Genomic DNA, 23,782 nt, shown 5'->3' with positions numbered 1-23,782 from the left:
AATGTGAAACGTTGTTTACCGCTACTTCATTTCTTTTTTTTTTTTTTTTTTTGCAGTTTCTTGCGGTGCTCTTTTGAAATAAAAATCCCACAACGACATGAGTCGAGCTGGTGCTCTGCAGTGACAGCGCGGTGGTAAACATGATGCCGAAAAACATTGGTCAAACTTTTAAGTATATTTGAGTACTCCACATGATTGCTTTTCAACGTTGATTATGACAAATAAACTTTGTCAAAAATAGTTTATGGTCTGTATACGGTCATGGAAATATTAGACCAGTCCTGTTTGTTCAGTTGGATTTGATGCTGCCCAAAACCGTGCTTTTAGGCATTCCACGTGCTATCGCTTATTAAAATGACCAGGAAATTGAAAAAAAACCAAGGTGGTCTAATTTCTTTCATTGATGAAGTATTCATCGTCGAATTGCATTTCTCGTTTCGGTAGAAATTAAAATGTTGATTTCAAGCTGGAGAACACTGCAAATGAAATCACAAATGGAACATCGCTAAAGTAGCGTGCACGGTGTTTCCTCTTTGCATGGCAGCACAAAGCACCGTGTGTTTCTAATCATTGCAGGGACGGTTTACGTGTTTTAAATTTTACTCCTGACCAGTTTTCGTTACAAGTGAAACTCATCTATTCAAAAGGAGCGCAAAACGGATGCAGTTTCAGGGACGACGTCTCGCACATCCGCGTTTAGCGCTAAACAGTAACGCCGCTCATTTTGTATCGCTGTTTAATTGTCGCGATGACAATCTGGCCGCGCGCATGAGAGCATGTCGGCAAATGAAAAGTGGTCGGGTGGAGGAGGCGCGGGATGGAGGCAGTTGCATGTCTCCGCTCTCGATGATTGGCTTGAGCCCACACGGAAGGGAGGGACTTCTGCCGCTCTTTCTTCAGTCGAAAGAGCGCCAGCTCCAGTGGGGCGGGAGACTGGGAGTAAAGAAGAGAAAGAGACTGTTTAGCAAAGGAGGATAAATCATCACCAAGAAGGGTGGGGGGGAGGCGGCAGAGGGTTCCTCCAGCATCGGTATGCCAGCCTACCTCATTTCCACTTCAGACATTGTTGCTGAGGTGTGGATGTGTGATTGTCTGCGTGTGTGTGTTCAGGCATTTTCGACATCTGTCACCTCATACACTGCTTTCCTTCCAGCAGTTGGCTGTGATACGATGGCAAAGGACTAGACGGAAACTTGGGGCGGGTGGGAGGGGAAGGTTGGGGGTGGGGGGGCGGATAAAGAGCCCGCACACACGGAACTGTGGTGGAAATAAGGTAAAGAAGAGGCAAGAGAGGAAGAGGAAAAGAAGGAGAACCAGGAAGAGATGGACTAAGCATCCGTTGATGACTGCTTTGTTTCTTCAGCATGTTGCACCGCGTTCTTTCTTCACTGGAACCCGCGTTTGTGTTTCTGTGGACTCCAAAAATATAAAGAGGGATTCCTCGTTCTGACCCTTCCGCGGGAGATGTTGCAGCCATCGCTGCGATTCAGGGTACCAAAGGCTTGGCGAGGACAAACCGGACTGGATTTTTTTCTTCTACAAAGACATACTTTTTGCCTGTGGAAAGCAGTCGATACGTTTTGTCTTATTTTGTCCCCGCTTTGCATTTGAAATGAGGCGGCAGATTAACAACGGAATTGAAGCATGGAGCATTTGGTCTAGAATGAAAGTGTGCAGTTAGTTTCAAACATCCAAGGATTGAGTCCAAGGATTCACCTTACCCTCGAAGGGCCCCCGAGAGACGTCCTCCTGCCCACGATGATGAATTCCACCCTGGATCCACTGAACCTGAGCTCCGCTGACCTGCCGAACTTCACTGCTCCCTTTTGCCTGCTTGAGATCCGCTATTCCGCAATCTTCACCACCTGCCTGCTCGAAGTCTCCATTATCCTTCTCCTCACCGTTCTGATTATTTCAGGCAACTTGGTGGTGATTTTTGTTTTTCACTGCGCCCCTTTGCTGAGCCAGCACACCACCAGCGCTTTCATCCAGACCATGGCGTACGCCGATTTGCTTGTCGGTGTCAGCTGCCTCTTCCCCTCCTTGTCCCTATTGCATCACCTCCAAGGTCTTGACCCCAAACTCACCTGCCAGGTGTTTGGATACCTGGTGTCCGTTTTGAAGTCCGTCTCCATGGCGTCGTTGGCGTGCGTGAGCGTGGACCGCTACATCGCCATCACGCAACCCCTGACCTACGTGGCCCTGGTGACGCCGTGTCGGGTGCGCTGCTGCATCATTCTGATTTGGTTGTACTCGGCACTGGTGTTTCTGCCGTCATTCCTCGGTTGGGGGAAGCCCGGTTACCACGGCGACGTGGTGGAGTGGTGCGCCGTCGAGTGGAGGACCCAGCCGGCCTTCACCACCTTGATTGTCCTGCTTCTCTATGCGCCCGCCGCTCTCACGGTCTGCTTCACGTACGCCAACATCTTCAAGATCTGCCGGCAGCACACGCGGGAGATCAGCGAACGTCAGGCGCGCTACCGACCCCAACCGCACCCGGATCCGGCTTTGACATCGGGATCTTTGGCCAAGGACAATGGCGAACTGGACCAAAGGCATTCTCCTGGCTTATTGAAAGCTCACAAACACCACCATCAACACCCGCATTATCAACAACCCTCTTCCACATACCCGGATAAACGATATGCCATGGTACTGTTCCGCATTACCAGCGTTTTCTACATCCTCTGGTTGCCCTACATCATTTACTTTCTGTTGGAGAGCGGTGGACTCTACCACCACCCGGCGGCGTCTTTCCTCACCACTTGGCTGGCCATCAGCAACAGCTTCTGTAACTGCCTCATCTACAGCCTCTCCAACTCCGCCTTCAGGAAGGGCCTCAAGCGTCTCTGCTCGTACTGCTTACGGCGCAGCGGCAGCGGTTTCGGCGTCAGGAAACCCAAAAAGGCTTTCATCGGTTCGATCGACCAGGGATGTACTGCGGCAGGGTACGGATCCGACGAGATAGGAATCGGCACAACGTGTCATGTGTAGTGGCCTCGTCGGGGACAGCTATGTGCCACATTTGTGCGTTTCAACGGCTCGGCTGAAGTGTCTCTCCTCTGCGAGATGAAATGTCACGAAGAGATGGAAGGAGGCGTGATTGTGCCACTGCTTTTTCCATCACATTTGGAGGTTACACAGACGTCCTCTCTGCTCACGCCACGCTGGGGGGAGTCTGGAGTTAGCCGCTGAAGGATAAACTGGGCTAAATAGGCTTACAAGGTGTCATTCGTCCATGGGAGGGGACAGTAGTTTTGTTAAGGCAACACAATGCAAGGACTGAGGATTGTCATGAACGAAGCGTATGTCAGTCGAGAAAACGACGCGACTGCAAACAGAACATTACGTAGCAAGCAAGCTGAAGTCTTAATATGAACTACTTGGGAGGTGTTCTTGCCCTTGCCACTTAGAATAAGAGTTATGTGTCAAGTTGGTGTACGTTCAAATCAATGAATGACACACCGTCTGGCTGCGCTTAATCCGTGAAGAATAAACACAACAGAAATGATGTCGAGGTAGACCGTATGACTTCTATCAATTTTTGTAGTGGTTTAGACGAGATACTCAGCCCTTGATGGAAATTCCTTGGGTTCAAATGAATGGCTTTGACTGTTCACCAAACACTGCAGTTTATTTATTTTTTATTCCTTTCTCTTGTTGCATGTAATGCAGTTGACACTCCGATTTTCTCCGCTGTCATTGCTTGTTTATTGTGTAACTTGGTGCAAGTGTCAATCAAAACAAGAGAGCAGATGTTTTTACACCAACTGTACGCTGATAACCGGTACATAATTAGCCCCACCCCCCCGTTATCTGGTACATCTTTGCCTGCGAACAATTGTCTGATGACACGCTTTTTTTGTGGTCGTTGAAACGTCCCGAATATGAAGAACTGCCTTGCTCCATCGAGCGCAGCAGTAATTGGATTCAGCATTGTGATCACTGTAATGTACCTGTCCGTTTGCACATAACTGTTGACCATCACAGGACAACACACACACACACACACACTCACAGAAAGAAAAAAAACAGAGAGGCCATTCTGTCCGGCTACAAAGTTCCCCTGAAAAGAGAGTGACCCCTGAGACCCGCATGTCTCTTGTGTGCATGCGTGTATTGTATGTTTCCATCATCTCTTCATCTGTGCTTTTCGGAACGTGCCGGAACGTCACATTCAGCAAGCTGAATAGATCCGTTGTAAGAATACAAAGCGCGGAAAAAGATAACTTAGCTTTATGTACAGTACCTTATGTTGTATACCAAAGAGAGTTTGATGTTTGCTTAAAAAAAAAAAAAATTCAGTTGGTAACCGGTATGGAGATGAAATATTGGGGGCGGCGCTGCACTTTTGGCGAAGAGCCGCAAAACTGTGAAGCGCCGTTTGAAGTCTTGCGTTGAAATACAAATTGAAGTGGGAGTGCGTTATGCTTCCGTTTCTAGAGGGCTGAGTTTTGTAGACGCGCGACTGTTAGACAGGTTGCTGTCAATTTTACGTGGGACTGTTTGTACTTTTCAACAGCTGACTTGTCAGGCTGGCGTGTTTTCATTTTGTTGTTTTTTTTCTCGCACACCGGAGCGTCTGCGACTCGGTTCGGGTGTACTGGAACGCGACCAACGGCTGAACAAGACTGTTAATTGAAGCGAGGGTGCTAACACAGTTTTTTTTTTCCCCCGCCTGTCATTGCTCGAGAATATTTGAAGTGTTTTTGTGGGTGTAGAGTTTTGTAATTAGGATGACTTAATTCATAATAGATTCACGTGTTGTCTTACAAAATGCTGTCATTCGTGAAGCAGTGCCAAATACAGTACGATAATCGCTCATGTTGCTACCTTGTGTCGTCCACCGCGTTGTCAGTGTCCAGAAATGGCATATTGAATGTGTGCGTCGATGTTATTGTGAAGATAGAAATGAGGCAGAAGCTAACTGCAATTGTATTTATTATGAAAGTGCATCTTTCTCTTGGCAGATTTCATTGAGGCGATTCTACTGTAACTTGTTTTTTCTAGATCGCAATCTACTGAAGTGATCAGAATTTATCAAGGTTTTTTTTCCTCTTTAAAAAAAAAAAAAGAAATTTCAAGGTCGGGTGACGGGTGTTGCTGCTGCCGACAAGTTTATGCGCACTACTTTATGGGTTGTTCAGGGAGCAAGTGGACTCATTGTTTTGTCGATAATTTCTCAATCTGTACATACAGCGTGGCTCCTTGTAAATAAATGCTGTTTGAGAGATACTATCATTAAATTATTTTGCGTTAAGACACAATTCAGGACTACAAGTACTGAAATAGCATTGGCTCCGAAACATTTGAAAGCGCTTGTACAAACGAAATCAATTGCTGCGCTTTAACACACATGCAGGGCTAGAGTCAGACAATTCCTTATCTGTCTTCCAATCTGTTTTGCGTTTTTCTTTGTGCTTATTTTAGGATCTAAATAGGACACAGCAGTACGGAGCTAATTGTACACTCATGACCAAGCTTTTGGGAGCAGCTGACTTTTTTTTGCGCTTGAAAACTCCCTGAGATAAGAGTCCAGTCTTCCCATTCTAAGTCACGGTCTTATCCAGGACGAGTTTAGTCAAATGAATGTTGAGATAGAAGCAATCAAATGCGTGTTTTATTTGAAACGAGATCCTGTGACTAATACCGGAAGACGTTATGATTCTCTGTAGGCGGCAAACCTACGTGTACTGTATATTGTATTGTAACTTTGTACATGTTGTGCATCTGTACTGAGAAAATAAATGTCATTTTATCTCGATGTACTTTTTTGTACCTTTTTTCTAATCACAGCGGATGATAAAACATTCCAAACGCATGCTGTGCGCTCTCCATGATAGGAACATATTTTGACAACAGACTAACAAATATGGATGGATGGAATTCTTTTCTCAGGTCTTAAAAAAAAAAAAGCTTCCAATCATGCAGAACTAAATCATTTGCTGAATTGCAAACGTGTCAGTTTAAGATTGTCGCCGAGAAAGTCCTAACATGATGTAAATGGGCTGTAACACACCGGCCGGCACCAGAATGCAGAGCGCTGAGTGTGCATTCTGGTAATGAGGCAGGGCGCGTTTTAGCGGATGACTGAATGATGCGTGATTGAAGCCATAACCGAGCGGAGGATGTTGATTTGGCGCTTTACGTCGTCTTGTTTCGTAAGCTTGTCGTGTTTGGGATGATGCTTCCGTAACTTGTGAAGGCTGACGCGGCACAGCGGTTGAAGTGGCACAAAAACCTGGGGTGTGAAGATCATGATTTGGTTGAGTCGTAGCTGGGGTGGTCGATTTTAGGAAAGTGCGGAAAAAAAAAACCTGCCGGGGGAAGAAATTGTGAGGTTTCAATAATATCCGGCCGTATGTTCATTTGGCATTTCAACGGGGAGCGGAGAAAGAACAACAGAGTCAGCCATTGTGTTAACTCCAGCAAAATCAGGGACATGAACAATAGAGGGCTAAATACGCAACCTTCCCACGGAAGCGCAACGCGAATCCGCTATTCCCACAATTGCAGTAGTCATGCAGCACACGGCCTCGCACACATTGTAGGGTCTTGCCATATATGGCAAGTTTTTGTTTGATTACATTTGGTGTCCATCCATGAAATGCTATTTTTAAAAAGAAATCCTTCAAGTCTATGTGGCTGTGCTAAAAAAAAAGCAAAGCAAAAATCCATATCATAGCCTCATCATCAGATTATTTTCATATGTTGTGACAGAACCAGTTTTGGGAACAACTGAGCTTTTTGTTTGTTATTACATGCTCATGAAATGCAGTTATTTATTTATTTTTCATCATCGTCCAACCAGCGGCGTCGGCTATACTAATTGGATCAGCTTGCTCACGCTCTATGACCGCTCGGGAGAAAATGGATTGAACATAGTTCCTCTGAATCGTTCTGGAAGAAGTTCCAAAGACATTCGTGGCCGAGGCCAAAGTCAATGCATTTATTTTATGAAGCCATTCATTATTAATAAAAAAAGCAAAGGACCGATACTGTTTTTTTCACCCCCCATCAAAAATTATGAGCCGAACCAAATCAGCATTCACAGTTTTAAATCACCATTAATTGGCTTGACTGTAATTGAACTTTTCAACCCCACACCCCCCAAAAGGTGTCTTCATGCAATATTTCCATTTCAAAACATTTCACCAGTGTTTCAGTCATAACGTCTGACATTCTTGCGCTAACAAAGGATAAAAATAAATTGCACCTCATTTCACACAGGGTATGCGCGATTAAGCTAGCATCAGCGTAGTGTTGCCAAATTAGTGACTTTTACTGTTTCAGACGCTGCCAGTGATTTAAAATAAAGCTTATCTTAATAAAAATAAGCAACGAGCTGACTTTTTGAGCTGTTATTCCAGACTTGTTGAGATTTTGCAACTCGCTAAGCCGCAACTATTCACTTATAGTCAGTCTGCCTGGACGTGGCCTCAGGAGGAAGTTGACTTGACTTGACTTGACAGATGAGGATAAACAACTTTTTTGGCAAAGCACAGCAGCTCTATGTTAAAAAAAAATGAAGCATATCAAGAAAAGAACACTGTCCCTTCTGTCAAGCATGGACGAGGATCTGTTACGCTCTGGGGCTGCTTTGCTCCATCTGACACGGTGTGTGGAATCTGTTGTGCAGGTTGCAATGAATTCTCAAGACCATCAAGGTATTGTGGGCCAAAATTCCGACTGGGGAGGTGCAGAGGTCTCATCTAGATCGTTTGAGTGCTATGATTTCCACAAAAGGTTGCGCATCAGAATGTTAATGGTCCATTTTTGCATTTTTGTCCAGGCCTATTTCATGAGTTTGTTTCAAGAAAAAAAAATCTGTGAAACCACAATTCAAAAGCAATATATTGATTTTCATTGGTTGTTTTTTATTGGTTAATATTATTTTTTTAATGACTACTTCTTTTGTTAGATTCAATTTATTTCTGTGACCCCCTTCAGGTTTTTCTTACACGAACAGAGGGGTAACAACAATTGCGCATGGTTTCTTTGGATTATGAATTGACCGCACTTGAGTCATGACGAAGCAAATGGTCTTTCATGCCGTTCCTCGCACTTCCGTCCACCGCTATGAGAAACCGGTTCTGTTTTCACTGCCCTCTCACGCTAGGCTCCCTTCAAGTGCCCCCAGAAAGACAGAATGGAAGCTAATTGGCCGTTATGTCAGAGGTCTTTGTCTAAGCTCTCAGCACTCGAGATAAGAACGGCTAAGTGGCGCTCGGATAAACACGGAAGCTTATCATTCACTCGGATGCCGCGGATCCGTGTTATGGACAACACTCACTGCCGGAGTCCTGGCTGTGATCCGTTAGACCGATATCAAAAAGCCTTGGGCTTAAACTGCAGTGACTGCACTATCTGCTTTTGCCGTCGTAACGGAGATATAAGCAGGCCCGGGAATGACAGAATGTGAAGAACTTAACGCAGTACATACAGTCCGCTCAACGTACTGTGTGCACGGTCGACTCGGTACACAGTCTTCTGGCACACGGCAAACAACAAACGGTGATTGATTTTTCAGGGCGCGGTTGGAAGTTGTTGGAAGACACTCGGCAGCAACACGCGAATGCCGGTTCACGTTCGCCATTAGCTGACTTTGGTTGGACGAGTTCTTTCTTCCGGTGTTGCTTTTTATACCCTGCTGTATTTTCATTTAGCAGTTCTTCCTCTCTGGATGTCGGTGTAGTGCATGCGATGACAAGGTGCTGATGACTTGATGCATATCAGAGACTCAGATCTTGTGTGACACTTGCTGTGTAGACCCCCCCCCCCAAAAAAAAACCTTTTGTTCATTGCAGTCTCAGTATAACAATAAAGTGGTGATTGTTTCGAATGCTAAAAGTTCTCTAATATGTCCGCCATATTGCTCTATACTGTTTTTTTTTTCTGTTTCTAAGAAACAGGATGTTATTTTCTCCATGAATTATTTCTTTCAATGTCTTGTGGTGAGTCTTTTTCATGTTCTATATAAATATAACAGCAACTCCCATCCACCCCCCCCCCCCCTCTCTTGATCTCACTGCTAGGAATCCCCGCAGGACAGTGCCATTACTCGGGACATTAACAGGACGTTCCCGGCTCATGACTACTTCAAAGACACCGGAGGAGATGGGCAAGACTCCCTGTATAAGATCTGCAAGGTATTTACACACTCGCCCACATTTCAAAGATGTTTTGCGCTCCATACGGGGGGAAGGGGGGTTGGGTCCTTTGTGGCGACATCTCTTAAATTTGTCAATCAGAATGCGATGGAGTCTCTCGCTAGAAGTCCTCATTCAAATATTGAGATGGGAAAAAAAAACCCCACACAGGCTGGAAATGAACCACCCGGTGAAAAACCGTAAGCCTGTCTTCTTGCGCCGCGTATTTTTACCCGCACCATTCATGTCAGAGGACCGTCATAAACCGTGCAATGCTTTTTCCAGCCTGTCAAAAAAATAAATACAAATCCTTTTGAGTCCTGCTCCCCTGACGAATGAAGTATGTCGCATGTCACATGCAGTTGTTAGCCCAAATTTCCAGCTGTTCCCGAATGATGCCGCAGGCCTCTTGGCAGGCTCCCCGACCAACCTTCCTCTTATCTTAATCAATTATATGAAGAAGACTCATTTTTAAATACGCTTTATTTCAATACGAGTGATGAGATAAACCCCCCTTTTTGTCTTCTTCTGTGTGATCTTCTTAATTTCATCAGTCTGGATCAACATCAGCCACTGCAAATAATACATCTGAGGATTTTGTCCCCGCTGACTTCCATATGAATGATCCTGCGAAAGGCAATATTACGTTATCAACTCGCTGCCATTTTACCAGAATCCCAAAACAAATTATTGCTCCCAACATCAAGAATTGTTTTGACTTTAGAAGTCATCCGATGTCACTTTGAAGGTTCCTTTCTCAAAACAATCATGTGAATGCTCGGTAAAAATTCGCATTACTAAAAAAAACGCGTACGTACCAGTAATTAAATATCAGGCTTTTTCTTTGCTTTGTTTCCAGGGGCAATTGGTGGCCTCGTGATTAGAAACAATGACGATCTGTGTCTTCAAGCCCCACCTTGTAGGACTCGTAAATCACGCCGATTGCATTTCCTCGGCGTCCAACCTAACGATTGCGCCAACAGCTCGGTAGCGCAGTCAGGACGCCTACGCTGAGTTTGACAGCCGTCGATCCGGAACACACATCAAATGAAATCTAAGACGCATTCTCCACTTTTTACGATGAAATGAGCATATTCTTGAGACGTGGCTGTGGTTTGCTGCGCTCGGGATTTTTCATTTCATTCATTATGCATGTGGAACTCGAGCGAGGGCATCCATCTCGACGCAGTTAAGCACCTCCTCAGGTGTGTTTAAATAATTCAGCCAGCGCCACCGCCTCTCTTTTGCTCCGCTCGTGGATTGATCCGCGCTTTGTCCCTTTCGACTTGACTCATTGCTTGCATTTGTTGCTCAGTAGGCCACCGCGAACCGTTTTGGTGAAACTCTTGTCCCGTTGTCTTTATCGTCTCTCGCTGTCACGATGGTACTCCTGGGTTCCTTTTCTCTCTCTCTCTCCCAACATCACTCTGACGCGCGTTTTGGTCGCCGTGCACTTCTAAAAGCGGAACTCCCATCTGCTCTGGAATCAGTATTTAAACAGGCTCTATCTGAGCGATATGATGTAAATAAGCATGGCTTTTATGTTTTGTTCATTCGTCTCCCTCCTTTTATTTACCGCCTCACTCTCTTGGTATTTATGCACGAGTCTTATTCTACATTATGGTTAAAAAAAAAAACATCCCTCACCGACCGACCTTTTTCAGTTAGAAATTTGATCATAATTTTCAGGGAAAGTAGGCCTTTAAAGTTGTACAAACGTCATTTGAACCACCTTGCGTCAAGGGATTGAGTTGGCTTTTTTTTCGCAACTTTTTCGGTACTCATTTTTCCCTGCCAAAAGGAACCCAGCTCAATCGTGTTTTCGAAGTTTGTGTTTCACTGGCTTTGCCTTTCACACTTATTAACTTAGTTTGTGCAAGAAGGGTGACCAACATCTGTTTTTCGTTCCAGTCACGAGAACAACTTCGACTCATAAGTTGTTTTTTTTTTTTTCATTTCATTTTTCAGTGTTTGCATGAACTGTCAAGCCCATTTAATGACTTTCTGTTCACTGCCTTTGTCTCCTCCCTCCAGGCATACTCTGTATATGATGAGGAGATTGGCTACTGCCAGGGACAATCCTTCTTGGCTGCTGTGCTACTGTTGCACGTGAGTTTCCATATCAGTCCAGCAAAAATGCTTTTTTTTTTTTTTTTTTTTTACATGCCTTAAGTCCTCTTATCAGCTGGGTTCCAGTTCAGTGTTTGGTCATCTTGTCCAACAATTTCAAGGACAGAAAACAACTGTTTAGTGTTCTCTTTTGACATCAGTCTCAGATATCGACTCCCATGATGTTTTGGTGCCATATAACATCTGGTGAGATTTCCTGGAGGGTGGTATGTGCGTTGCAGTCATTTGGTGTGTCAATCAGCCCTGCAAAAGTCAATGACTTCACAGCTAATGCCGAGCTCAATATTTCATCTAGTTTTCAATCCAGATTTTATTATCGTCAAGGTCAGTTTGACCCCCATTTGTTATTTTTTTCTGTAAACCAACGTCATTGTTTTGTTTTGTATCTAATGTTTTTTTTTTTAATTGGGAAGACTGGGTAAACACAAAATTTGAAGAAATTTGAGAACCACCCTTGTTTTTCAGTTTGTTGTTCTAATGACAGGATTATGTTTTTTGATTGCCATCTTGACATGGTACAAATATTTTGGAACGTTTCCTTACCAATATGTCTAAAGGAGCGTCAACAATGCATTTGCTTTAGGGTGTTTCCACTTACGCAACCAGCCGATTATGTTGTTTTCTTTCTTTCACCCTCTGATAGTTGTTACTTTTGCATTCTGTTGCAGAATTGACACTGTCGTAGGGGGAAGTGGTTTTAAATGTTGCATTATCACTAGAATATACATCCTCAAGATTTCGAATGTCTTATTCCAACAATAGTGCAAAGAAAAAATAAAATTGCAATTTCAGAATGAATGGTTTCTCTAGCCAACATTGCCACCTAGAGGTCAACCCACATCACAGCGTCCTTGCAACAAAAGGGCTGCACAATTTCGAACGATCTCAAGATGAGAAACATTCTACTTAGATTATTACCCAACTTTATACGCGACAGCCTATATGCGGTGTAAATCGAGACACGCCCCTAAAAGTCTGGAGTTTGTCGCTCAGATGCCGGAGGAGCAAGCCTTCAGTGTGCTCGTCAAGATCATGTTTGACTATGGTCTCAGGGATCTGTTCAAGCAAAACTTTGAAGATCTGCATTGCAAGTTCTTCCAGCTGGAGAGACTCATGCAGGTTGGTGCCTTTCTTATACGGTTCATTCCGATCACGGGACCAACATTAAGTGCGCACGCACGCCGTATCCTGTCTTTTGACTTAAATAAGGCGCTAAGAATCTGCATATCTTTACCCCGTTGGCCCTTTGTCTTTATCAGGAATATATACCCGATTTGTACACCCATTTCCTGAACGTGGGTTTGGAAGCTCACATGTACGCCTCCCAGTGGTTCCTCACCCTCTTTACAGCCAAGTTCCCTCTCTACATGGTCTTCCATATCATTGACCTGCTTCTGTGCGAGGTGAGATGCGCCACATTGCCGCACCCCCATACTGTCATCATATTGCGTTACCTTGTAGTTGATCCCGTTATTGTCATCCTTAGGGCATCAGTGTGATCTTCAACGTGGCCCTAGCACTTCTCAAGGTAACGTTTGCATCATATTTATGTTTGACCGCTCTATTTATGTTTGAGTTTGAGCTCTACTGTTGCTGGTCTTGACGATGAGAAGTACTTGGCTCTGGTCTTCCTTCGAAAGGAAAATTGTAACCCATTTCTTCTTCTTCTTATTTTTCTTTTAGACATCAAAAGATGATCTGATCCAAACAGACTTTGAGGGCGCCCTCAAATTTTTTCGTGTTCCGGTTCCCAAAAGATATCGCTCAGAGGAGAATGCCAAGAAGCTGATGGAGCTGGCTTGTAGCATGAAGGTGGGTATCACCCCCCCCCCCCCCCGTCCCTTGGGTGAGTTTGGAATGTGACCTTTTACCCAGGCGTACACTGTGTACCTGATTAAATGGGATGGTTAAATGAGGGCCGATGAAGCGTTGTGGCGTATTTAAACAATATTTGATACTCTCGCTCAATATTTTTTCTCACATTGTGTGTCATAAAATATTTTATGAATATATTCTACGTGTCATGAAGCAGTTACATGCCCACCTAATCATATTTTGACTAACGGCTTTGGATTATTGTTTACAACCGCCGTTTTTGTGTTTTTCTATGAAATTCAGTACTTTCCCCTTGAATTTCTACACTGCTGCTTTATTACCAGTAGGGGGCACTGTTTAACTTAAAATGTAATTGAAAGCCGCCGACACGCTGCACGCACACAGACCCGTGTTTTGACAGATTTTGGACCATCTGGCCCACTTTCGGACATTCAAGGTAACTTTGGCCAATACTGTATATTTTTAGACCCAACTCAGTCAAGGAGCCTGCTGACTTTGATAAGATTTCCCGATTTTACATCATGCATATTGACAAACCTTGTTTACCTGCAAGAGTGCCCTCTGAGCCACCTTGATTTTTGGCACCATCGTTGACAAACTGTCACATTTGAACCCGATAGTGTAAATCCAGCTTTAAAAATTCCATTCATGCGTGTTTTTCTTTTTTCATACATGTGACAATACTCAACTAAATAGGTTAGAAACAAAATCTGTTGCTGTTCTGCTTCAGATCAGCCAGAAGAAGCTGAAGAAGTTTGAGAAGGAGTACCACACCATTCGGGAGCAGCAGGAACAGCAGGAAGCCCCTATTGAGAGATATGAGGTTTGTATGTGTGCAAAGGCAACACCCCACCACCCACAAAATTTCCATCAAAGCTTTATCATTAACTCTCTGCTTTGACTACATTTTAACAGTGAGCTGTGCCAGGGCACGTTTGCTTTATTTATTACAAAAAAAAAATATGTAACAGGGTTCACTCGACAATCTACTACATTTTAACATTTTAGAGCTTAAAAAAAAAAGTCCCAAAAAATGAGGTAGTGATCAAAATGTAATACATCATTTTAGGCCATAAGTCATATACAGTTTCCTGTAATATATCAGCTGCAGTCAGCGTGAAAAATATACAGAACTGTACTTTTTATTTTTTTTACCCATAAATTATTTTGGTACATCGATTTTTCCGTAGCGCTCTATTCTTGCTTGACTTTTTTATGTTCACCATGCACATGCAAGTCATCTCCTGTTAAACATTACACCGAGTTCTCACCTTAGTTAAATCTCATACCCGCTTGCTCTCCCACTTTTATGTTATTCTGTTCATTTGCAGCTTTTGCTTCCCGTATCCCGCTTGCATTGGGCCACGCCCGCCCCTTGTTTTACTCCCCTGACCTCCCCTTCCTCTTTCGGCCCTGTTTTAATCTTTGTCTCGACGTTGACCTGCAGAGGGAGAACCGTCGTTTGCAGGAGGCCAACATGCGCTTGGAGCAGGAGAACGACGACCTGGCACACGAGCTGGTCAGCAGCAAGATTGCCCTGCGCAAAGACCTTGACAACGTAAGTCGGAAAAAGAAAAGGTGGACGTTTTCTGGTTTTTGTGGGATGTAGGAAAACTCGTGCGGTAACTCATACCAACCGAGTTGCACATTAAGCTAGTCTGTAACAATCGCTGGCCAGCAAAAGTTTAAATCCAGTAATATGATCAAATTCAAACATACACTTCACAGTGTATGTATCTATCCATACGATTAGAAATTATTTTTAATGTCACCTGTGACATCAACATCATGAGCCTGGTTCCACCAAATCACTTTTGTGTGTCAGGCTGAGGAGAAGGCCGACGCCCTGAACAAGGAGCTGCTGCTGACCAAACAGAAACTCGTTGACGCAGAGGATGAGAAGAGACGACTGGAGGAAGAGTCGGCGCAGGTCTCTGCGTTATTTATTATGCATGACACGTCTAGAAATTGTGGCACAGATTTTAGCAAGGATCATGGAAGGTGACTCGCAAGATTTGTTTCCACGGGCCGCGTAAAAGGATCGCGTCGGGCCGGATCGGGGCCACGGGCCACAAGTTTGACACCTATGATTTAGCTTTCTGTCTCCTTTACATGTCCATGGCGGTAACAAAGAAACACGGTCTCTGGAGGTTATAGCACTCGCATCTGCCATTCGTGCTTGGCTTCTAACAGTTTGTCGTGTGTGTCCACAGCTGAAGGAGATGTGCCGACGAGAGCTGGACAAGTCGGAATCCGAGATTAAGAAGAACGGCTCCATTATTGGGGAATACAAGCAGGTATGGCTCAAGGTTATTTAAATCGTAGTTTGATCACATTCCACCATCATTCAACCCTTAATAGAAACACCAAAGTGCCTGTTGAGGGTACGCCACATTTAATCGATCCCCGTTTTGTATGGTAGCTCCTCCGAAAGGCCTTCATTTTAAAAAGCCTGTCGTGTCCCGCAGGTCTCAGAGGAGCGATGGGGTGTTAAATATTGCAACTAGCCCGGGTCATTTAAATAATAATCAATAAATGCCTTCATCGATCGTGCGCCCAGCGGCCCCCGCTAGCTGAGTTGTGTGCCAACGTGACATAATCATTACAAGAATGCCGCATTTAGTTGACGCCGCGCTGTGCCCCGTGGCTTTGATGTGATTAGTAACTGAGCTGGAAATGAAGTCGAGGCGTGTAAGTGTGCCGCTCATAAATCAACACACTGAACACGGCACACGCCGTTGCTTAACACCCGACGCTAGCATATGCGGAGCAGCTAGCGACGCAGCTAGCGACCCCTTGACTCTTATTTTTGGGTGTTTTTTTCCTCTGTGCTGCACAAATAATTTGTAGCGCGTGTGAGTTTGTGTGTGCGGTGCAGAAAATCTCAACATCAAGACGCCGTGTCCTTCAGGCGAACTCTGTGATGACTGTGAGCGGATTCCGAGTCCTCCTAGCGCCGTTTCATCCTTTGTGGATGTCATCCTGTCGCTTGATGTTGAAATGCAAACCCCTTTGCGGATCCATTTTCTCCCGTATTGCCATTGCGGAGCTGTTATGCAACATTTCTGTCGCTCCCCGCCTGAGTGTGCGGACAGAAATAGCAAGAGGAGGACATCTTTCGAGGCAAAGTTTTCAATATTCAAAAACGTTATGGCGCCATTTTACCTGACAATACCTGCATTGGTGCCGAGAAAAAGAATTGGGGTTACACACCTCCCTTATTACCAACCAGTGACGCATCCAAATGATTTCAAATTCTATAACTTGAGGTTTCATATTTAAATAACATTGCTTTTAACATGCTGACAATATAATCTCAATTCTATACATTGGAATGATTTCCAGCTTTTGAGTCACATAAACGCCAGCGCATTCTCTTGCCGAACAGGTAGAACGTTTACAAATCTAAAAATAAATGTTTCGCAGCTGGAAGATCAAGGAGGGCTGGGGGGGGGGGAGAAAAACCCGTAGTGATGTGGGAGGTCCATGGCAAGTGTACAGGCAGCTGAAAGGAAAAGAGATGACAACAGGAAGAGATAAAAAAGGCCCGTAGGAGGACTATGATAACTATCTGCTGCGAGGAGGATAAGAAGAGACGCTGTGGATGAGAAACGAGAACGCTCTTGTTGACCAGAGGCTGGAAAAGCTCATGTTTGACTTGTGATCACTTGTATTATGTTGCGCTGTCTATTTACACGATGTAGTTTCCCTTATCATGCTTCCGGCGTGAGATTCAGGCGCAGCATACAAAAAGAGGGTCTTTACCTTCAAGAGTGCCCTCTGAGCCCCCCTTGAGATATACTACACTTGATGGACCAATTGTATACATTTCTGGGAAAAAAAAATTAAATTGACCAAATTGTGACATAAGGACATAGGAGGTTTCGACCCGACGCCAGCTGTCCCCTCTGGTGTGCAAGCCGTGTGAAACAGGTAGTGGTGAAATAGTCTAAATTCGGCAAACTAAAGCTCAAGCTAAACGCCAGCACAGAGAAGATCATTTAGGACAGAAGTGCAATTTAATAGGGTGTGTCCTTGTTTAAGACTTGTGGGTTTAGTATGGGGCAAAAATGTTGCATGCTCAAGTCTGAACTTTACAGTATATGGATATCCTTGTTTTTTATCTTCATAAAACATGAAAATTCACTGAGGGCAACTCATCTCCTTCCAGATCTGCTCCCAGCTGAGCGAGCGGCTGGAAAAGCAACAGGCGGCCAATCGAGGAGAGCTTGAGAAGATCAGAGTGAGTTTTGCCTTCGCACATGCACGCATACGCGCACGCACGCACTTGAACGTGACTTTGGAGAAGTGTATGTACCCGGCATCGTGCCTTGGGGATTACCTCAGCCATGAGGAGTAAATGGAGCGCAAAGACAGAGCTCGTTCAGTGCATACATTGTGGATGGATCAAACAGTATAACGACTACATTCCAGAGTTTAATCCTTTCGCTATAAATACCGAATAGTTTTGTGAATGTGACCGAGAAATTTGCATTTGTTCAAACACCCATTTGCCCCTGGACTCTCTGCAGATAGGTTAATCATCTCTCTAGTGACAATTTCTTCCCCCTTTTTTGAACACATGAGGAAGAAAACACTTCTCGTTCCTTCATTTATCCTGCAGCCTTTAGTCCACTTCAGCGGTTTTGTGTTTAACCGTCCTCTCTCCTCCCCAGGCCAAAGTGGAGGGCTGCGACAAATGCAGCAGCCTTTTCAACAAGGAAGGTCGCGTCCGGGCGCCCGTGGCGGCGCCGCCACCTGGAGGCAGCGAGGAGACGGATGAGGAGAAGGAGGCTTTGAAAAACCAGTTGAGGGAAATGGAGCTGGAACTGGCGCAGACCAAACTGCAGCTGGTGGAGGCCGAGTGCAAGATCCAGGTAGCTCAAACGCTTCCTTTTGGCAGCCTAAAAAAACTGTTCTCGTGTGTAATTTGGACAAGTGTTAAAGTAGTTCAAGCTGAGCACAGTGGATCTCCTGAAACGTGAAAAACTCTTTGTGAGTTGCTACGTGCTTACTTTACTGCCATTCCTTCTACCATCAGGACCTGGAGCACCATCTGGGTCTGGCTCTCAACGAGGTCCAGGCGGCCAAGAAGACCTGGTTCAACCGAACGCTCAGCTCCATCAAAACAGTCACCGGCACCCAGGGCAAAGAGACCACCTAACCCTGCTCGGGCTTGGTGGTCTCTTTTGCGTCAGCCGGAACTTGAACGCTTCTCGCTTTCCATCCCGGGGCGAGCGTCACTACGAAGCCACATTTCTTCTCCTTTTTCCTCCTCCCGTTTAGGCCCAACAGGACTACAGACACGTGCACTGACATAAGCGCCTTTCAAAAAACAAAACAAAACCAAAAAAAAAAAAAACATTTTGTTTCCACTCCCCCATCCAGTGGTCACACTTTGGTTTGTGACCTTGTTACTGCTGGACCAACAAGAGGAGGAAGGTAGGACCTCTCTGTAACCATGGCAACATGACAGGCGCACACTCCCTCTTTCCCCCTTCCCTGAAGAAAAAGTAAAAAAACAAAAAAAACTACTGGCACAAACTACAAGAAAAGTTTTCGGTACGAGACATGTTAGATGCTTTTTTTTTTCGTAAACATACCGCTTCCCCTTTTCTATGTTTGTTCATGAATGTGCTTCTATAAAGTGCGAATGCGTGTGAGTGAGAGCTTAAATAACGGCTTGAACTCAAAGTGTGTCGTGTAGGAATGCATGCATGGACGAGAAGACATATTTCGTGTTTGTTGTAGCGTAAGCGATTCAGTCACACAAACGACGCAGCCGCTTTCTTTCGCTCATGTAGGGTTGCCATAGCGACATTTGTCCATATGTGCCCAGCTGTTGACCGGCGACCAGCCCTGAGTGTAAAAAGAAAATGGATTAACGCCACTTTCACACTTGGTGTGATTTGAATTCTAATGTATGACGCTCGACTTACTGTTGAGCATTATAAAAAAAAAATACAATAAAATATCAAGACTATCCCTAACTAGAGTGGTCAACAGCAAATTTTAATCTGAGATGGCTTTATGTGTCACTGAAGGTATTTCTAATGCTGATTTAAAATGTGTACTTACTGTTTTTGGTTTTTCTTTTTAGCACATCAACGTTTTGAGATCTTTTTTTTAAGTTTGCAATACGGATTTTACTGTACATTGTAAGTTATAGCCATGACATTTCAGATTAAACCACGTGTTGCGGCACCGATTTCATCATTTTTAATTATATTGCTGCACAATATATACTGCTGCACAAACCAACAGGGAAAATGTGTGCTGGCATTACTCGTTCACACAATGCCGATGCTATAAGGTTTGGAATCGGATCACGAAATGACAAATAAGAGTTTTTGTGACGGTGCCGACGCAGAAGACGTGGTCGTTTACTTTTTTTTTTGTATTTGTAGCATTAATTTACAGCCTGAAATTGTTTTAGTTGGGGTTTTTTTGGGGGGGGGTCATACAAATATTTACTGTAATTATGACTACTACATAAGAGTAGGGTAGTGATGGAAGAGGGGGTGCTTTGGCATGCGTTGAAGATGAGCAGATTTTCACCTCTTGCACAGAGCTCTCTTTTCCCCGGGAGAACACTGTAGAGTTGCACAACTAATATTTCCCAGAGGAAATACGAGAAATAAACCCTTGCAGATTCATTTTAACATTCTTAACAATTGTTATTACATTTGGAAGGAAAGAAAAAACAAGTTCAACCATCTTAAAGTTAAAACATCAAAACAAAATGTTATTTTATGAAAATTGTGATGGCTCTCGCCACGTCGTGTTGAGCAAGGACAAAGATGCATGTGCCACTTTTCTACCGCGCAATAAGTTCCTTTTTGGGTTCGCTGGTTGTCTTCCTGTTTTTTGTGTTTTTTTTATTTTTGCCCTTGCTGATACTCTCCTGTGAATTGGAACATTTTGCCACATGCCTACCCAATGCGTGTGTGGTTTACCTTTGGAAATACTTGGTCCCCGTACATCATCAAAACAAGTTTGTGTGTGTGTGTGTGTGTGTCCTGTTGAAAAAAGTCAATAATACTGTGTTCTGATATTGACCATGTCTAAAGAATTGTAATCTTATGAGATTAAAATTGCGGACCACATAAAATGATGTGGCGGGCCGAATCTGACCCTTGGGCCTTCAGTTTGACACCTGCTAACAAAGCCTTTTTTTATGACTTTGATCATGTTTATTTATTTTTTTACTTGTAATTTTTTGTAGTAATGTGGTTCCAATGCTCCTTTGTATGAATTGTTTTTTCTGAGTTGCAATTTTTAATGAACATTTCCTTTAAGTCCCACAAAATTACAAGAAATACTTAAGTCTCAAAAAAAATAATCTAAAGTTGGAACAAGAATGAACTCATAATCCAATGTGAATAATGTCTTAACCCGTGAATTTCCCAAATTTAAAGAAGCACTGCTGACTGATCTGTGCATCTAAATTCAATAGAGCTCTGGCTACCTTGCACTAAACCACCACTATCTTGTTTAACCATGTGCAGTGACCCCCCCTCCCCCGCCTTCAAGAGGAATGAAAGTAGGCAGTAAATCTATTAGTATTAGATCCTCCGTCATCCTGCTTTTTACGCCTACTGTATAATGTACAGTACATCTCCGAGAATTATTCTCTAATGTATGAAATTTGTAATTCTACAAAAGAGAATTTGTTCACAATATTTTGCCTTATCCATTGCTGTTACTTTCAATCAATATGTTTTAAAATGTGTTTTGTATTATTTTAGGTGTGCTTAAAAAGTCCTTTTAAAATTAAGTGCCCAAAATGCTATAAAAACATGTCGAGATGTTTCTAAATTGCAGGATTTCACTTATAGCAGGGATGGTCAGGAACGTAGAGTAAAACCCGCGATGGAGGTGGGTATACTGTAACCAAACAAAGCTAAATACAACATTTTGTGCAAATGTATACTGTGAGGTAAAAACTTGTGTGCATGCAACCAACCTAGCGACACATGTTGTCTGACATGAAACAGACAGCTGAGTCTCCAAAAATCCAAGCACACCTAATACTTTTTGAAGTCAACATGCCAGACTCCGAAGCCTAACAAGCCCGTGGAAGGTTTCAAACGCGATCAAGTCAATTAGCACTACGGATGTAAATACCCTACGTGTTGGTGTTGCTGGGTCGAAAAGGTCTAAAGCATCATTAGTGAGGGAGTCAGAGGACTAATGTTTTTGAAGTTAGAGCATCTGACAATGTCGGCTCGATAAAGAAAGCAGTGATGGGAGATTATGAGAGACCCGTCAATCACTTGGGGGGGGGGGGCTAATTCCACAAGGGCTAGATCCCACTGCACTAATAGTCATACCTAAAATACCCATCCAGACACAGAGCAATTATCACACAATAAAATTGCACACCCAGGCAATTAACATGATCACAGAGAATGTCCCTGCACTTGACAGAATGTAGGGAGGGGGAAAAAAATGGGATTGGGAATAATGGGTTCTTTTTGCGCTTCATTTGAGGATCTGAAAGTATACGTACACTTCACAACATATTGCAGGCCGTCTAGTTAAACGCGCATTTGTTGTTTTTTCGAAAAAGCTTTTGTGTTTTTCATGTTTTTTGGGGGGAAATGATATTTCTCAACCCTAAGTGCCCCGTACAAAGAGGTATTCATTTCATTTCGATTGTCATTCATTTGTTATATTAATTATGATCCCTCCAGGGGAAATTCAGCGGGACTTTAGTGTGTATTTATTTTGGCTGCACACCGCACGGAGAATCGGGCCGCACACTCAAGCAAAGACATCTGCGTAAAGGTAAAAATGACAAAAAATGTGGAACTAAATTTGATGACTATTTTGGTGGAATAGTGTTAAATATTGTCATGTGACACTAGTGGGTGGCGAGGGGGTGCTGGAGCCTATCCCAGCGGTCGTCGGGTAGTAGGCGGGGAACACCGTGAACCAGTTGCCAGCAAATCACACCTCGGGACAATTTAAAGTGTCCAATCAGCCTGCCATGGATGTTTTGGGGAATGTGGGAGGAAACCGGAATACCCAGAGAAAACCCACGCAAGCCCAGGGAGCACATGCAAACTCCACACAGGAAGGCTGGAGCGTGGACCTTCCGAGAGTTGTCAAAACAGAACATATCACTTGTCTGGCGTCATTCAATACGATGAAACCGCGAAGAAAAAAAAATACGAGCGCGTAAAATGGAAGTCTGCAATTTGTGTTGTACTTCCCTCGTGGCTTTTGCCTCACTTCTGCTGAGCCTCGAGAGATGAGGCGGAAGGACGCGAGCAGAGGGAAGTAAAAGATGAAATCATGTGATCGGAAAAGGGAAATGAGGCAACAGGCATCCGTTGATTGAAGATCATATGGCACATGCTGGCTTTTTTTTTTCTTTTTCTTGCGTGTGCGACTTTTTGCTCAAGCTAGCCAATCGCCACGTGAAGTGATTATGAAGTGTTTTTAATGCGCAAGTGATTACCGGTGTCCGTGTCGCAGGAGTTGGCGCTTTCACAGCTTTGCATCACCCAGCCAGCGATTCATTTTCATTCGTCCCACTTTGTTGCCATCATTAATTAGTCGGGCGTGTATGAGGCTTGAAAAGTGTCCATCTGCTTGTGAATTCAGCACAGTTATTTTAATTTTAACTTCTGTTTTGCAATTTCTATTTGTACTTTTTTAGTTAAACGAGTACTGCTACATTTACTCGAGTCCTTTTCTTTTGTCACCCACAATTTTGAATGCGTTTGCCACCTCCGTCCGCGCTCCTCGTTATTGTCTTTTGTGAAGAGATGGCGGTGCATCGAAGGTCACGCTGCTTTTGTCGGGGTGTTGAAAACAAATGTGTGGCACTGTACAAACTTAGGTCTGCTAACGCTAATGTGTTTTCCGAGACTTCCACTGTCAACCCTCTTAATGAATGCACCACCTGAGGTGTGTGTGGGTCTGTGTGTGTGTGTGTGTGTGTGCTCGCGCGCTGATGAATTGTGTCAGGCCTTGGGTGGGTGCGCCAATCTCGTCTCACCTTACCATCACCTGTCACAGACAACAGATGTTCACACCACCGGATTATTTCCCCGCTCAACACCACATTGTGGTTTGTGTGGGTGTGTACGTGTGTGCGCAGGGGAAGGGCTTTGTGAATTGCCGTACTATTGCCTGTTCATGCATGTGATCTTAATCACAATGCATCTTGCCGAGGGGAGGAGCATAGTGGTTTCATGTTTAGCACAGTTGCATGACCATTTTGAGGTTCTGGGTTCGAATCTTGGCTCGGGGCTTCCCGTGTGGGCATCTGTTCACCTGTAGGACACCTCGGAGATATCATTTGGAATGGTATTTAATGATAATTTTCCAAAGATGGATGATACCGTTGTCGGCGGAGACATCTTATCTCCCCCAAAGTATAACGAGGAAACTTTTCTAATAGGATACTAAATTGGAAAATGTGGTCATCGAAAGCACTTAGAAGGTCGACGCAATTTTGCGTGATTGATAAGACAAATAATAGCGAGGGGGAATGTGAAATGCAGATGAATATTTTTGGCTGCCTGCCATGTGTGTTGGTGAGCGTCCCGCTTCGTGCGCCGGCAACACCATCTGCTGCACGTCCGTCCGTCCGTCCGGGTTCTGGCTAACCCAGCAAGACTTCCACACAGAATCGCAGTCCAGCTCTCCTCTGT

The 23,782-nt window shown here is 44.1% G+C and overlaps 2 protein-coding genes across 5 annotated transcripts in view; both read left to right on the top strand.

The window, feature by feature from the left end:
• The window catches only part of LOC127591364 (rab GTPase-activating protein 1), a 41,086-nt gene extending 21,767 nt beyond the window's left edge, over window positions 1-19,319 (top strand). For all 4 annotated transcript variants that reach the window (XM_052051455.1, XM_052051452.1, XM_052051453.1 and 1 more), the window contains 13 exons: window positions 9,036-9,149; window positions 11,184-11,258; window positions 12,273-12,398; window positions 12,539-12,682; window positions 12,766-12,807; window positions 12,963-13,091; window positions 13,846-13,938; window positions 14,563-14,673; window positions 14,941-15,045; window positions 15,329-15,412; window positions 17,287-17,358; window positions 17,792-17,992; window positions 18,157-19,319. In XM_052051455.1, the coding sequence (XP_051907415.1) occupies window positions 9,036-9,149; window positions 11,184-11,258; window positions 12,273-12,398; window positions 12,539-12,682; window positions 12,766-12,807; window positions 12,963-13,091; window positions 13,846-13,938; window positions 14,563-14,673; window positions 14,941-15,045; window positions 15,329-15,412; window positions 17,287-17,358; window positions 17,792-17,992; window positions 18,157-18,279 (1,419 nt within the window). In that variant the 3' untranslated portion in view covers window positions 18,280-19,319. The remainder of the gene's footprint in view (window positions 1-9,035; window positions 9,150-11,183; window positions 11,259-12,272; window positions 12,399-12,538; window positions 12,683-12,765; window positions 12,808-12,962; window positions 13,092-13,845; window positions 13,939-14,562; window positions 14,674-14,940; window positions 15,046-15,328; window positions 15,413-17,286; window positions 17,359-17,791; window positions 17,993-18,156) is intronic.
• Window positions 1,226-3,251, top strand: LOC127591445 (probable G-protein coupled receptor 21). Its single transcript, XM_052051643.1, has one exon. The coding sequence runs from the start codon at window positions 1,759-1,761 to the stop codon at window positions 2,992-2,994; it is 1,236 nt and encodes a 411-aa protein (XP_051907603.1). The 5' UTR covers window positions 1,226-1,758; the 3' UTR covers window positions 2,995-3,251.
• Window positions 19,320-23,782: the final 4,463 nt, after the last annotated feature.

Source organism: Hippocampus zosterae, chromosome 18 (genome assembly GCF_025434085.1).
Source record: "Hippocampus zosterae strain Florida chromosome 18, ASM2543408v3, whole genome shotgun sequence".
NCBI classification, from domain to species: Eukaryota; Metazoa; Chordata; class Actinopteri; order Syngnathiformes; family Syngnathidae; genus Hippocampus; species Hippocampus zosterae.
This window is presented reverse-complemented; position numbering and strand designations above follow the sequence as displayed.

Bases quoted from the DNA above. Each gene is read 5' to 3' on its own strand.
- LOC127591445 (XM_052051643.1), top strand. From the start codon at position 1,759: ATGATGAATTCCACCCTGGATCCACTGAACCTGAGCTCCGCTGACCTG.